Source organism: Ichthyophthirius multifiliis (assembly GCF_000220395.1).
Source record: "Ichthyophthirius multifiliis unplaced genomic scaffold scaff_1120509250716, whole genome shotgun sequence".
NCBI classification, from domain to species: domain Eukaryota; phylum Ciliophora; class Oligohymenophorea; order Hymenostomatida; genus Ichthyophthirius; species Ichthyophthirius multifiliis.
In genome coordinates, this window is record NW_004086499.1 from 30269 (window position 1) to 46549 (window position 16281).

Consider the following 16281-nt stretch of genomic DNA (forward strand, 5'->3'; position numbering starts at 1 on the left):
GATAATTAATTTTTATATAGAAGTATAGCTAGAGAAGCAAAAATGTTAATTGATAAAATAGAATTTTAAGATAAAGAAAGAATATGGAATTATCAAGGCTAAAACATGTAAAATGCTGATTAAAAAATTCTATAGGAAATTTAAGTTAATTAGTAAAATATTTTATTATTATTATTTTTTAAGAAAATATACATAATTTATTTAAATATTTTTTTAATATATAAATTAGTTAGAAATAAAAGATGAAATAAAAAATAAAATGAAATATAATAATTATAAAAAAAAAATTAATTTAAAAAATAAAATAAAATTAAAATATTTTATATTTAAATAAATATATATATTTCATAAAATTATTATATATATAGATATTTATATATATACATATTAATAACTATTAATTCATATTTTTTTATTAAATAGATTATTAAAAAAATTAATTTAAAACATAATATAAAAAAATAAATGTATGAAAAATTAATTATATCTTATAAGGTATTTAGTAATATTTATTTTAAATAAATAATAAAAATAAATAAATTTATACAATTTAAATAACAATATATATATATATAAATATATATATTTAATATTTTTATATATTTATATATATTAAAACTACTATTTTTTATTAAAAATCTATTTAAAACTTTATGTTTTTTGAATAAAAAATAAAATCAATAATATTAAAACAAATTCTTTTAATTAAATATTTAATTTATAATTACTTTTAAAAATAAATAAAAAAGTTAAAAAAACAAATACTCTAAATAAATGATAATAATTCCTTCTTAATACACAAAAATCTAAGAAACTTAAAAAATCTATTAAAATCGTGGAAATAAATACACAAAATAAATAAATGAATTTTTATTTAATAAATATTCAGCATCTTAAAACTACTATTATACAAGAGACATTAACGATATTTTATTTAATAAAAGGATAAATAAAGTCATATAATTTAAAGATATTTAACAATATTTAGAAGAATATTTTTATTTAAAAAGATATTACAAAATATCCGAATATATAAATAAGTTTAAATTATTAAGTGAATATTACAAATTTCACAAGGAAATCCCAAGACTTTTTATGGAAAAAGAAATCTAAATAATAAACGATTATTATGATAATAAACGCAAATTTGATTATTTTTAAATCGTTCAAATAATAAAAGAAGAAAACCTTAAAAATCCGAATAACCCACCTAAAGGAATTGTTGGGGATAAACCTAAATTAACCGAAGATGAATATGATGAAAATTCTCAAAACTAAAGTAATAAAAGTTTTTTTTCTGAATTTTTTCGAAATGAAGATCCTCTATTGAAAGATATAAGCATTTTTGTTAATAGAGGAAATATATAATAATATTTGAACAAGAACGAATAAGAAGATGATACAAGGGATATAAAAAATATTATAAGTAATATTTTTATGGATTATTCTTATAAATTGAGTACTTTAAATAATTGTAGTAATAATAATATTGAAGAAGAATGAAAATTATTAGAATAACATATTAATTTAAAAAATAACAAAAATTAAAAAAAAAAAAAATTTAGATGAGAATTTTTAAAATAAAAATTAAGACATTTAAATAAAAAATTTTGGTATATATCCAACTCAAAAAATTAATAAATAAAATTTAAAGATTAAAAATGATAATTTGTTAATTAAAAATTCTAATAATCAATCTTAAGAAAATTTTTAGGAAAAAATATAAAATTTTATAAAATAATAAAATATAGCAAGTAAAAAAAAAACATCTTTAATAATAATTTGTAATTATCTTAAAATACAAATTCTTTTAATATATAAAAAATTTAATCATCACAATCTGTAAAAAATAATTTTTTAAAAAAAACTATATAATCTCCAAATCATATTTCTAATTAATAAAATTAATTTTTTAATTATTAAAAAAAAAAAAATATTGTTAATTTATAAAATGGAAAAAATAATAACAATGATAATAAAGATAATAAAGATAATAATAATAATAATAATAATAATAATAATAATAATAATAATAAAAATAATAATTATAATAATAATGATTCGAATTTATTTAATAATAACAATTTACTTTCTTTAAATATAATAAAATAAAGTTATAATTAATTAAGTTAGAAAGAACCTCTTTCTTAAAGAAGCCATTCTACACGCAATTAAGATTCTTTAAAACGTTAGAATTATAATTTCTATGAATTATTTTAATAGAATTAAGTAAAAGTAAATAATTATTAAGATAAAAGTAAATAGAATCTAAAAAAATATTCTTTTTAAAAAAATAAAAATTATATTTCTCCTAATATTTCATAAAGAAAGGATGAAAGCATATAATTTAACAATAATTTTTATAATTCTGATAGATTATATTAACAGAGTAATAAAAAATAAAAAAATGATAAAATTGTAAATTTTTAGAACTTTAAATAAATGAATAAAAATATAATCTCAATTGAAAAAAATTAAAAAAAAAAAATTAAGAAATTTTACTGTATCCCTAAAAAAAATCATTGAAAATAGATATTAATTAAAATATTATTTCATAAATATAAAATTAAAATATATAATCAGCAAGAAATTATTAAACAGATAGAAAATTTTCTTAATAAAATAATATAAACTAAAACTTAAGTTAACTTTAAAATAAAAATAATTCTCCTGTATAAAATAATTAAAAAAATAATTGTTTTGTAAGTAGTTAAATTCATTTAAAATTACAAAAATAATAAAACAAATAAAGCCATTTAAAAAATACAAAATCGGAAACTGCATTTAAAAATTTATTTGAAATTGAAAAATAAAACAAAAAAAAAATTAAAATAAATAATAAAAATAATATTAATTTTAATAATAATAGTAATAATAATAGTAATAATAATAGTAATAATAATAGTAATAAAAATATTAATAACAACAATAAGTTTAAATTCTTAAATAAATTAAGTCTTTATTATTTTAAAAAAATTAAATAAAAAAGGAATAAAATTCGCCATAGTATAAGAATATTAATTTAAAATAAAATTTAAATATAAAAAATACAAAATCCCAAAATTAAATTTTAATAAATGTAAATAATAATCAAATAAGTAATGATGAATTTAATAAAAAGAAATGTAATTAGTAATAATAATAATAATAATAATAATCATAATAATAATAATAATAATAAAAAATATAATAATAATAAAAATAATAATTTTAAAATGATAAATCATAGACTATTAATAAACAGTATAATTTTTAGAAAGAATTTTAGTCTTATAAAAAAAAAAATTCAATATATTGAAATATATAAATAAATATATAATATTATAATTAAATAATACAATTTTTTAAGAAATTATTAAATAATTTTATATAAAATTTTTTTTTTAAATAAATTATATATATATATAAATATATTTATATATATATATATAATATATCTTTAAAATTATTTACACATTTATTTTTATCTATATAAATCAAAAATATTTATTATATATATTTTTAATTATTATTGCAAAATAATTTTTGCTATTTTTATTTTTATCATATAAATTAGCTTTTAATTATATTATTTTTATTAGATGAACCTAAAAATTTTTACATTGCTTTGATTTAATTAATTTTATTATTAAGTTTATTAATCTCTTTTATATTTTATTTATTTTTTAATTATTTAGTACATTTTTCAAATTATTATGTATGAAATAATTTGTAAAATTTTTAAATCTATCAAATATATATAAAGTATTTTAATTATCATTAAAATTAATTTATTTATTTTATTGTTATTACTATATTAATTTTTGTTATTAATTATCATATTCATTTTAAATTATGCTTTATATTGGATTATTTACGCCACTTTTTTCATTATTTTCACAATTAAAATTATCTTTAGTCCTAAATCTATACACATTATTAGGTTATTCTTCATATTCTACATAATCAAGACAATAAAGTTCAATATATTAATTAATTAGTGATTAATTTTATTAAAATTCATTAATATTTTAATATGCATTCCCATAAATATTAAATGTTCTTAATTTTTCTTTTTTTTTTCTCTTATTTTATTTATTTTCAGATTTCTTTTTTTTCCTTATTCTTTCCTTTTATTTTTATTTAATATTCATTACCTATAAACTAGGACATTAAGATATTAAATGTCCTTTTTCTTTACATAAATAACAAATTATTTTCAAATAAGAATAATCCTAATATAGGTTTATACTGTCTTTTATCATCATAAATTTCTAATATTCTGTCGGATATTTAATTAATAATTTTATAAAATCAGCCTAATCTAAAAAAAATAGATTAGTAAAGTCTGCACTTCTTGCTGATGCTGTTCTTTATTAACTACTAAAAAACGATATTTCTCCAAAATATTTATTATTCTAAATAATATATTTGAATAATTATAATTTATAAGTATATATATTCTTACATCTAAAGTTGTAAGTAATAATTAATTATTTTCTAAATAAATATCTATTTTTCCTTATTAAATAAAATATAAAGATTTATCCATTGAATTTTTTTAATCTTCCTATAATTTAAAAAATGATATAATAATAAATAAAAATATATATAAAAATATATAAAAATTTATAAAAATATATAAAAATATATAAATATATAAATATATATATATATATATATATATATTTATAATATTTTATTACCCTAAAAATAATTTCTTCTGGTGCTGTTATTCTTTCCTAAATCATCAATGTTACTTAATATATTAATTCTGGATCAAAATTATTTATTAATACACTACAATTTTCCACTATTTTTCCATTTATTTACAATATAAGATCATTTTTCAATGAAACATTTAATTTATTAAATAACTTTTCTTTATCTATATTATTTTTCTAATTATTCTCTTCAATATATTCTAAATATTTTCTAATTCTAATTTAGGTTTTACTAGGCACATTATTATTTTTTAAATACCTATTTACCTATAATATATCTTTATTAAATTATTCATTTTGATTATTTAAAAGCACAGATGCCATTGTATTCATAGCATAAGCGAACACTCCACAAGCTAACATCATAGTAAACATTGCAAATACTTACTCTTAAGGATTAGAAGGTGTAATATCGCCATAACCTACAGTAATCATAGTAGTTATAGACTATTATTTGTATAAAATATATGATTTTTTTTGATATACAAATTTACCCAATATACTGAATTAATATACCTTACTTGCCACGGTTCTCCATATATATTAATTTTAATAAGCCAATTTTTTTCAGTGTCTTATTATCCGACAATATGCCATAAACAAGCGCACCAATGGGCTATAAAAAGTACAATTAAAACCAATTTGATAAATTCTAGAATACTCAAAACTCCAAAATTAAACTAAAGTCTCTCAACTAAATTAATATAAACAATTTTTAATTTAGCAACTCTTAAAAGTCTTATAGTTTTCACAAATCTTAAAAAACGAACAAATCTTATCAATTATTTTGTACTTAAATTATTATTATTGTTTTCTTAAATTTCCTATTATGATTATTATTATTATTAAACCTATTAGTCTGAAAGAATAAAATAATTAACTGCACTAGTATATGGAAAAGAAGAAACTATATCTAACCAAAACCAACATTTTAAATAATTTATTATTATTAATTTCCTTTTAAATATTTATTATCCTTTTATAAATACTGTAGTATTAAAATTTAAAAATATATCAAATAAAAAAAATGCATCCTTAATATATAAATATAGTATACATATAAAAATAATATATATTTATTTTTTACTATGTATGGGTCTTATGATGATAAATATTTAAATATTCCTTAATTAGTCTAATTGTTTTCAAAAGAAAGCCTAAAAGGAATTGAAATCATTTCATATAATATTAATACCATAAAAAATATGTCCCAGTAAACTTTTATATGATGATCTGAATTTATTATGAATTTATCTTTATCTATATTTTATTGATTTTAATAAAGACTTCTTTAATTCTCTGAATTTATCTGTTATTACATAAAATATTAAAAAAAACTTTTCTTTCTAGTATTCTAATCAAGACTTTTACTAACTTATCTACTTCTAATTTTATTATCTTATAATTTTTTATTATTGGCGAAATTACTTAATTTTTAAAATTTTAAAATTTATAAGGTTTACTCGTTTTCATTATTAATATCTGAATAATCTATTCTTTAAATTCCTTATATATAAGAGGGATCGTTTAATAATTATAAATATTCAAATGAAAATACATCTTCGGGGTTTTTACGTTCTTTCTCGTCTAATAAATTTAAATCAAAATAATCATTACATTATTATTATTATTTAAAATTTTATGAATATATGGTTATTTTTTTACTGGTTACAGGCTTTTGTTATTAAAAATTTGTATTTAAAATGTTTGCTTAACTTCTAAAGGCGACTTTATTTATATTTTATAATTAAGTAACATTATCGTTATTATTATTATTATTATTATTATTATTATTATTATTATTATTATTAATTGAATAAAGTTCAAGTTTTTCTTCAAATGAAATTTCATTTTCTTTTATCATTTTTTAAGTCTTATTATATAATCTTATTTATTTTATATATTATATTCCATGTATTTGATTTTTAGTATTATTTTTTAATGTATCATTTTTTTTATTTTTTATGTATCTTTTTTAAAATAATAACATTTTTGTATATTATATATTTAAATTATTTATTTATTTTTTTCAATAAATTAAATTTAATTTAAAGTATTTTTTGAAATATTAACATATTTAATCAATAAAAATATATAGTATCTTTTTATAAATTTATTCAATATTTATTATATAATATATTTATAATAGATTTTTATTTTATTTATAATATATAATTATTTAATATTATTTTTTTATTTAACTAAACTATATAATTAAATTGTATATTATAAAAAATTTAAAATATAATAATTTTATTTTATTTTAAAATAAAAATAATTAATTTTATATCTTTATTTATCAAAAGTCAGCAAAATGAATATTATATGTTCTTTTATTCCATAAATTTTATTGTTCATCGAAATAAGTTCCTGGTGGAGGAGCTTAATTCTTATCTTTATAATTAAATCTTTCAGCCTTAGAATAAATATATTAAAAATGTATATATATATATATATAAATATATATATATATATTATATATATTTATAATTAATATATATATAAATTTTACTTTTGTTAAGAAATGTATATTCGTTTTCTTTATTTCTTTATTTGATTAATTATATCTTATTAATGAATTGCTTTTATTTTCATCATCTTTTTCTTCTATTTCATCATTTTCTTATTAATTTTATTTTAGATTATAAATAATTCAAATAATTAAATATTACTTTTATTTTTTTTTAAATCTTTAAATCTTTATTCACTTGTATTAAATCCTAAATTTGGAACTTTAATTTTAATATCAGGATCTTCTGGTTCTTTTATAACTTTTTTTTCTATATTATAATAGTCAAGTTTATATGATCCTACAGGAGGTTTAGAATCTTTTTAATTATCAAAAACAGATCTATCTAAAGTTGATCTAAATACAGCTTAAGGTAAATTATTTTCTTGGTTTTCTTAATTTTCTTAAAACACTTAAATATAAGTGCCAGGTCCAGGTTATTCCTATTAATTATATTTTTGTATGAAAATAAAATATATAATTACATAAACAATATTTTCGTCATTAAATCTCCTTTAAGTAGTTCCAAAATTACCTCTATATCCTTTTTGTATATTTTTAATTAATTTATCTTCTAACTAATATTTTTATATATATTATTTGTTTCAATTATATAAATTAAATTAAAAATAAATAAATATATTCTTTTTTACATTAATCCTAGCATCATAAGTACCTGGTCCAGGTTTATGTTCTATTATTTTTTTAATTTCGAACCTACTATTAGAAGATAAAAATGGAGGATTTCTAGCTTTTGTTTCCTAAAAATATAAATTATAATATAAATATAAATATGTTTATATATAATTAAAATAAAAAAAATAAAATAATGTATATATATATATATATATATATATATATATATATATATATATATATTTTTATTTTATAGTTTTTTTTTTTTTTTTCATATATATATTCATAAAAATAAACTTTTCTTTTTATATATTATATATTTTTATTTTTTTATCTGGTATAAGTTTTTAATATACAATATTTAAAAAAATAAATTATAAACTTATAATATATATAATGTTATTTTAAATTTATATAAATTTACATTTAGATTTTTTCCATAAAATCCTGAAGTTTAAGGATTATACTCTCCAGGACCAATAGTTTGACCAAAACTTCCTATTTAGAATCTACTTGCTGTATATCCTCCAAAATTTTAAAATTTTTCAGCTTTTCCTTAAAGTTTTATTGAAGTTGTAATATTTTCATTATGGTAATGTCCAGGTCCAGGAGTAGTTTCCTATATACATATATTAAATTTATATTTTTATATATATATACATCAATAAATTCTATTTCTTCATCCTTATTTTATTCAAAAAATTTATTTTTTAAATTTAAGTGACTTTATTAACTTTTAACTTTTCTTTATTGTGAGAATTTATTTGCTACTTTTTAAAGTCCAATTGAACATCTTAAAGTCTTTGAAGCAAATCCAGGGCTTTATTTCATTTTATATAAAGGCATTTAAGATCCTTGTAAATCATAAGTACCTGGACCTACATTATCTTTTTATTTTTTATTATTATTTAATCTTGCAGCTTAATACTTGTGCCAAGCTGAACCTTTATTTTTATTTATTTCTATTGTATCCTTTAAATTATAATGTCCTGGTCCAATCTATTATTTTTTTTTTTATATATTTTTTGTTTTGTTTTTTTTTTTTAAAAAAAAAATTACAGAATCGCTCTTTGTTCCTGTAAATTATTAAGAAGGCATTTTATTTAGAGCCAATTCATTATCTAAATATATATTTTAGAATTTATATATATAATATATTTAATACTTTCATTTTCAGTATAACCAAAAGCATGGTATTTCGAAGGAATAGAAGGAGTACTTTAATAATGATTTAATTTCATTAAATGATCTACCATATTTTATTTATTATAAGGAAGATTATTATTCTATTTTATTTAAGAAGAGGTATTTTTATAAAAAGTACTTTATTATTCATATTAACCTGGTCCTGGATTCTCCATTTATTTTATGTTTTATTAAAATCTGAAAATAAAAAGAATAAAAATATATATATATATATATATATATATATATTTTCAAAAATTTTATATGTAATTTTTTTTACCTTTATGATGTTGATTTAAATATTGATTAAGGTTTGGGAATTTCGACTATTTTAATATCTTCATTTGCTGATGATATGACTATTTTTTCACTTAAATTTTATTTCTAAATTTAATATTGGCCAGGACCTGGGGTTTGAATTTTTTCTTTCTTTTATTAAGCTCGAAGTTAACTTGAATTGAATGGAACTACTGCTTTTGGTATAGTATATTTTTTATGTTATATATAACAACCAGGACCTAATAAATCATTTGTGGATGATTTTACATAACTTTAATTTTTTTCTGATAGATAAACAAAGGCCATTTTTTATTATTTTTATTGGTTAACTATTTTTTTGATTTTGTTTTAATGATAATTGTTTTTTTTTTTTTTGATATATATTTATATTTTTTTGTTTTTTTTTATAAAAATATGTTTAATTAAGTTTTTTTTTTTTTTTTTGAAATAATTGCTTGTTAATAATATTTATTTTTTAATTGAATAAAAAGGTTTTATTTTTTATTAAAAAAAATCATTTTATTTTAATTATTATATTTAAAAGTACTTTTATAGAATAAGCTTTCAAATTAATAAATATTTGAATTTATTTTTAAAAAATAATTATTTATTTTATATACTATAAATATTAAAGAAATTTTATATTTTAAAAATATAAATAAATAATCTTTAATATATATTAAAAATCTAATACTTTATTTATATCTAATAAAAATATATATTTTTTAACATATTATATTGAAAAATAATTTTTTTATTTATTTAAAATCTAAAACTTTATTTATTTATAATTAAAATATATATTATAAAACCTATTATAATGAAAATTATATTTCAGTCAAATTTAAATAATTAATGTAATTTTAAAATTAATTTTTTAAAGTTAAATACAAAATTAACTTTCATATAAAAAATATAAAATTAAAAAAAAAAAAAAACATAATAATTTTACATATTATAAACGTAAAAAAATAAAAATGATTGAAAATTCTAAAAAAAGAAAATAAAAAAATGAATAACAAGAAGAATAATACCAAGAAAATTCTAAAACAATGCTAAAATAAACTTCTAAAAAAGAAGTACAAAAAAAATTAAAGTAAACCAAAAATTAAGAAAAATAATAACATATAGAAGAAGAAGAAGAAACTAAAATTTAAAGAGAAAAGAAAATTCAAGAAGACGATAGTGATATTGAAAATATAGAATATGAAGATGAATATGCAGATGAAATAGGTAAATATATATAATGAAAAATAATAAATATATATATAAATATGTATATATATATATATAAATATAAATATATATATAAATATATAAATATATATTATATATATATATATTTATTATATAATAATATATTTATATTTTTTTATATATACAAAGATGATGAATATATTGATAAGAATAAATATGATAAATTTATGAAAAATAATAACAAAACATAATGTAATCAAGATGAAGAATGGGAAGACGACTAAGATGATGATGCTGACGAAGTATATGAAGATGATGAATTATAAAAAGAATTTAATGTTAATGAAAAAAGCATAAAAAAACAATAACCCATAAAAGCTAATCCATTTTTAGGTACTAGTAAATAATTAAAAACTGACGAAATATTAGATTATGATAATAAAGCATATGAAATGCTGCATCGAGCAACAACTGAATGGTATAATTATATAAAAATAAACAATATTATCAATATTTATATATAATAGGCCTTGTTTATCATGTGATTTTGTAATGAATTAAGCCTATAATATATAAACTCCATACTATTAATAAATGAATAAATATCCATATGATATATGCGTAGTAGCTGGTACTTAATCTTAAGATAGTAACAACTTCATATATCTCATGAGATGGTGTAAATTACATAAAACTAAATACGATGATGACTCCGACTATATGGATTCCGATGAGGAAGATATAGCAAATGACGAAGAACCAGAATTCGCATGTTAAAGTATATAAGTAAAATATGGTATAAATAGAATAAGATCTATGTAAAATACACCTTTAGTAGCCTATTAGAGTGAAAATGGAAACGTTAATATAATTGATTTAAGCTAAAAATATTAAATATTAGAATAATGGGACAAAAAACCACAAAACAAACCGAAAAATAACCCTAAAGAAAAACTGAATATAATAACCTTTAAAAATTAAACAGAAGGATTTGCATTAGATTGGTCTTTAGTAAAACCAGGAAGATTAGCCAGTGGTAGTTGTGATGGAAAAATATATATATATAACACAGCTAATACATAATTCTCTGATTTTAAAAGGGATTCGTAACCATATATATATCATTAAGGTTCCGTAGAAGATATTTAATGGTCTCCTGTTGAAGATTACTCATTTGCGTCATGTATATATATGAATATAAAAAATAAATAAATTATATATATATATTTTGTATTATTATTTATTATATAAAGAAAAAAAAAAAAAAATATATATATATATATATATATATATATATATATATATATATTTTTTATCTATTTATTTATAATTTATATATTTTAGGTTCTGTAGATGGAACAGTAAGAGTATGTGATATTCGATAATAGAATAGAAAACAAGCTTAAATATTAATAAAAGCTCATGATTGTGATGTAAATGTAATATCTTGGAATATTAAAAATCCTTATCTTTTAGCTTCTGGAGCTGATGATGGATGTTTTAAGGTATGGGATTTGAGATATCCAGACAATAGTTTTACTGAAATAGCATATCATTAGGAACCTATTACATCTATTTAATGGTAACCTAATGAAGAAAGTGTCCTTTCGGTTACTTCGGCTGATAATAGACTTTCTATATGGGATTTTGCTGTTGAAAATGATGAGAATATGGAAAATTTTGAGGAACAGATTCCAGATTAATTGATGTTTTTGCATTAGGGGTAGTAGGATATGAAAGAATTGAGGTATCATCCTAAGTATTTTGAAATGATTATCAGTACATCTTTGGATGGATTTCATATTTTTAAACCAGCGTTAGATGATGAAGAAGAGGCTAATAAAGAAAAGGAAGAGGAAGAATAAGAAATAGAAGAAAAATAAAAGGATAAAATTAAAGTTATTAAAGAATCTGAATTAAATGAATATTTGGCAAGAATGTCTTTAAATAATTGAATTTTTTAATTTTTTTTTTTTTTATTATTAATAAAAAAAATATATATTTGCTTGTTTTTTAATTTATATTTTTTTTGTTTTTGTTTTAAGTTTGCGTTTTTTTTTTATTTTATTTTTTAATATTTTTTTTTTTATTTTATATATAAGGAAGATATAGAAAAAATATATATTAATTATCTTATTTTTTCACACATGTTATATTTTATGATTTATTTAAAAATACGAAAAAAAACAAAATTTATAAATGAAAAATATTATATTATATAAATATATATATAATACAAAGATATTTTTTAAAAAATATAAAAAGTAATAATATATATATATAAATAACTTTATAAAATAAAAGACAAAAATTAAAAAAAAAAAAAAAATGGTAATAATAAGTGCAGTAATATGCGATAAACAAGGAAGTATTTTAGTAGCTCGTCAATATTAAAACATAAGCAAGCATTAATTAGAGGAAAATATTCGTAATTTTCCAAAATTAATCCAACAAGACTAATAGCATACATTTGTCGAAACTGAATACATGAGATATGTATATTTACCTCTTGATACTATGTATTTAGTATTATTAACTAAAAAAAACTCAAATATAATCGAAAACTAAGAAACAATACGTTTATTACATAAAATATTATAAGATTTATGCCCTTAAGGAGTTTCTGAAGCAAATATATTAAAACGGGATTTTGATATTTTATTATGTTTTGATGATGTTATTTCATATGGACTTAGAGAATCAGTTACATTAGCCTAAGTAAATAAAATATATATATATATATATATAATTATTTATATAAATATATATATATATATATTATTTATATATATATATATTTTTTTTTTTTTTTATTTTTTTATTTTTTTATTTATATTATTTTAAAAATAAATAGGTATAAACATCTTTAGATATGGAAAGTTCTGAAGAAAAACTACATAATATGTTAATGAAATAAAGAATAGCTGAATAAAAAGAACAAGCTAAAAAATATTAATAAGAACTAAAAAAAAAACAACAAGATAAAAACTTTACTTCATCTTCTGCTTCTAATCCTTATGGAAGTGTCAGTAGTACTAATTAATCGAATATTAGGTTTCCTTCCAAATCTATAGAAGAGGTTTTAAAACCTGATCTTTCTTCAGATAAAATAGATAATACATAACCTGCTCGTCCATCTTAAAAACCAACTACAAATGCACCCAAAAAAGGTATGGCTTTGGGTAAAAAATAGCCTAAAAATGAACAATAGGATAAAACATAACCAAAATAATAATAAGAATTGATATAATAAATCCAAGAAGAGTCTAATTAATAACAAGAAATTAAACTTAACCCATTAAAAGCCCCTATAGACATCGAAATTGTTGAAAAATTATCATGTTAAATGACTAGAGAAGGCACTTTAAACTCCTTAGAAATAAACGGTGAAGTATTTTTAAGTTTCTATGACCCAAGTAAAAGTAAAGTTGTGATACAATTTGAATATGATTAAAATGTGAAATTAAATTTAATGAAACCTCATATTAATTTAAACAAATAATTATGGCAAGATAAAAAATAAATTGTTTTGAAAAATTCAGATTAATCTTTCCCTTTGAATTCTAGAATTCCATCAGTTAAATATAGATATGTGTCTAATTCTTAAAATGAAATTCCATTTAATATTACTTGCTGGTTTAGTGAAGGAGGTTCAATAGCTTTAGAAACTGAATTTAATTAAGACTCTTAATTTATTAATTTAAAAAATATTGAAGTCTGTTTTAATTATCCATCAGGAGAATAACCTAGTGTTACATAGAGTGAAAATGCTGATTATTAAATAGAAAATAAAAGTAATCTTTTTAAATATATTATTCCTGTAATTAATTCTGATGTTCCTTCTTCTAATATCTAAATTTAATTCTCAGCGAATGTGTAAGAAGATGAATTATTCCCATTTAATGTATACTTTTAATTAAGTGGAACTTATTTAAATATTAAACCATTAGCAATTGCAAACTTAGACGATAATAAAAATCTTGTAAAATTTGATATTGATAGTAAAATTATTACAGATAAATATATTATAAATTGAATTTATTATTTAAAAAAAAATTATTTTAGTATTTTTATTATAATTATTATATATAAGTTTTTTTATATATTAATTTTTAAAATTATTATTTATAAAAAAATCAAGATAAGTAAAAAATAAAAGAATAAAAAAATAAATATATTTAAATATAATATATTATTTTTATATAAAAAATTGTTTTAAATATATATCTATATATCAAATATCATTTTCTAGTATAGTTAATTAATTATATATTTATTAATATTTACATTTCCACATATTTCTTTCTTTTTCTAATTCTTATAATACTTATTATAGTTTATTTATTTATTACAAAATATTTATTTACAAATCATTATTATATTTTAAATTATTATTTAAATAATTTTTTTATATAATTAAATTTCTACCTAAACCTAAATTATTTTTATAATAACTGCTTGGAAAATCAAATTTTTTAATCATTAAGCTTTTACTTTATTATAATTTAGAACTTTCTAAGGAAGCATTATTTATAAATTTTTAAAATGAACAGTTGCTTCTTTTCTATTAACTAAAATTAATATTTCGAAAGTTTGATAATTAATAAGTATTGATAGTTTTTTTTTCTTCTAATTCATCTTGGATTATATATTAATCTAAATATTACTAATCATTTAAAAATTATTATTATTATTATTATTATTATTATTATTATTATTATTATTATTGTTATTATTGTTATTATTATATTTTTTCTTAAATAATATTTTAAACATTAGTTTCTTCAATATTTTTTAAAATTTTATTTATTAACTACTCTATACTAATAAGTTCATTTTTTATAATATTATCATTTATATTTTTTTTTATATTTATTATTGTTTTCAAATATTAATAACATTTATCTTTTATTTAACTTATCATTTTTTTGTCTTAATTTTTTTATGAAAAATAAAAAAGTATTTTATCGTAAAATTATTTACATTCAATAATTTCCATTTATAATTTTTGCTATTAATTATAGTTTAAATATAAATTAAAAAAATCCTCATTATTGAAATAATTTTATTATTTAGGAAAAGATATTCCCTATTTGTATAAAGAAATATAACTTTTTTCAAAATCACTTCCTGGAAAAAACTAAGACCAAACAAAAATACACTCTAAAATTAATTGAAAATAAATATTTTATATATTTGCTAATTATTACAAAGGCTATTCTGGAAAATAAAACTACCATTGATTGTCAAATAAGTTTTTTTTATCCAATTAACAAATTTATGTCAATATAGGGATTATTTGTTTTTCTATGTTTTAATAATATAGTGTATTTTAAGATTATTATTCTAATGTTTGTTCTAAAAAACGAATCGAATTTAATTAAGTTAATGGCTTTTCGAAATTATTTTTTAAATTATTTTAAATTATTTCTATTATTAAATTTATAATAGGAATATTATTTTCTTGTATTTATTATTTATATTTTTTTATATTTATTTGAAATAGTTCTGAATTTTAAAGAGTTTATATTATTATATTTTATTATAATAAATAGTCGTTTGAGTTCATTTTTATTATAAAAATAATTAAATTATAGAAAAATAATAAATTTATAAATATAAGTATATTTATATATAATTATATTTGTATATATTTATTTAAAATAAGTATTTATTTAATTTAAAAATATATAATCTTAATTAATATATTTAATTACAGAAATTTTTATATAAATACTTATATATAATAGGAAATAATAAATTATATCTCTG

The 16281-nt window shown here is 16.3% G+C and overlaps 4 protein-coding genes across 4 annotated transcripts, besides 39 other annotated features; 2 read left to right on the forward strand and 2 right to left on the reverse strand. All coding sequences in view use genetic code 6, as the record gives it.

Annotated features, from left to right (window-relative positions):
- Positions 1-266: 266 nt before the first annotated feature.
- Positions 267-316: a microsatellite.
- Positions 317-356: 40 nt separating this feature from the next.
- Positions 357-389: a microsatellite.
- A 171-nt stretch (positions 390-560) lies between these two features.
- Positions 561-613: a microsatellite.
- Positions 614-1527: 914 nt separating this feature from the next.
- Positions 1528-1562: a microsatellite.
- Positions 1563-1959: 397 nt separating this feature from the next.
- Positions 1960-2058: a microsatellite.
- Positions 2059-2805: 747 nt separating this feature from the next.
- Positions 2806-2923: a microsatellite.
- Positions 2835-2923: a microsatellite.
- Positions 2924-3133: 210 nt separating this feature from the next.
- Positions 3134-3209: a microsatellite.
- A 184-nt stretch (positions 3210-3393) lies between these two features.
- Positions 3394-3437: a microsatellite.
- An 856-nt stretch (positions 3438-4293) lies between these two features.
- On the reverse strand, positions 4294-4730 carry IMG5_090940 (hypothetical protein; the record flags this gene model as incomplete). The annotated part of the gene is made up of 2 exons (XM_004035683.1): positions 4294-4479; positions 4686-4730. The coding sequence occupies 2 exons, from the start codon at positions 4728-4730 to the stop codon at positions 4294-4296; spliced, it is 231 nt and encodes a 76-aa protein (XP_004035731.1).
- Positions 4558-4663: a microsatellite.
- Positions 4560-4655: a microsatellite.
- Positions 4560-4661: a microsatellite.
- Positions 4583-4674: a microsatellite.
- Positions 4585-4677: a microsatellite.
- Positions 4635-4682: a microsatellite.
- A 1736-nt stretch (positions 4731-6466) lies between the features above and the next one.
- Positions 6467-6514: a microsatellite.
- Positions 6515-6634: 120 nt separating this feature from the next.
- Positions 6635-6680: a microsatellite.
- Positions 6681-6828: 148 nt separating this feature from the next.
- Positions 6829-6876: a microsatellite.
- Positions 6841-6884: a microsatellite.
- Positions 6885-7002: 118 nt separating this feature from the next.
- On the reverse strand, positions 7003-9618 carry IMG5_090950 (hypothetical protein; the record flags this gene model as incomplete). Its single annotated transcript, XM_004035684.1, has 9 exons — positions 7003-7119; positions 7216-7310; positions 7376-7790; positions 7866-7973; positions 8273-8467; positions 8509-8847; positions 8908-8969; positions 9014-9231; positions 9314-9618. 9 exons carry the CDS (start codon positions 9616-9618, stop codon positions 7003-7005), a joined length of 1854 nt encoding a protein of 617 aa, XP_004035732.1.
- Positions 7144-7207: a microsatellite.
- Positions 8045-8091: a microsatellite.
- Positions 9253-9282: a microsatellite.
- Positions 9619-9653: 35 nt separating the features above from the next.
- Positions 9654-9713: a microsatellite.
- A 208-nt stretch (positions 9714-9921) lies between these two features.
- Positions 9922-9976: a microsatellite.
- An 89-nt stretch (positions 9977-10065) lies between these two features.
- Positions 10066-10109: a microsatellite.
- Positions 10110-10289: 180 nt separating this feature from the next.
- On the forward strand, positions 10290-12582 carry IMG5_090960 (hypothetical protein; the record flags this gene model as incomplete). Its single annotated transcript, XM_004035685.1, has 4 exons — positions 10290-10545; positions 10699-10987; positions 11037-11692; positions 11854-12582. The coding sequence occupies 4 exons, from the start codon at positions 10290-10292 to the stop codon at positions 12462-12464; spliced, it is 1812 nt and encodes a 603-aa protein (XP_004035733.1). The 3' UTR covers positions 12465-12582.
- Positions 10564-10629: a microsatellite.
- Positions 10573-10680: a microsatellite.
- Positions 11777-11818: a microsatellite.
- Positions 11780-11850: a microsatellite.
- Positions 12561-12599: a microsatellite.
- A 238-nt stretch (positions 12600-12837) lies between these two features.
- On the forward strand, positions 12838-16072 carry IMG5_090970 (hypothetical protein; the record flags this gene model as incomplete). Its single annotated transcript, XM_004035686.1, has 3 exons — positions 12838-13227; positions 13364-14510; positions 16065-16072. The coding sequence occupies 3 exons, from the start codon at positions 12838-12840 to the stop codon at positions 16070-16072; spliced, it is 1545 nt and encodes a 514-aa protein (XP_004035734.1).
- Positions 13237-13307: a microsatellite.
- Positions 13299-13352: a microsatellite.
- Positions 13305-13351: a microsatellite.
- Positions 13307-13343: a microsatellite.
- Positions 14851-14907: a microsatellite.
- Positions 15190-15257: a microsatellite.
- Positions 15357-15394: a microsatellite.
- A 10-nt stretch (positions 16073-16082) lies between the features above and the next one.
- Positions 16083-16131: a microsatellite.
- Positions 16126-16170: a microsatellite.
- The last annotated feature ends 111 nt before the right edge of the window (positions 16171-16281 follow it).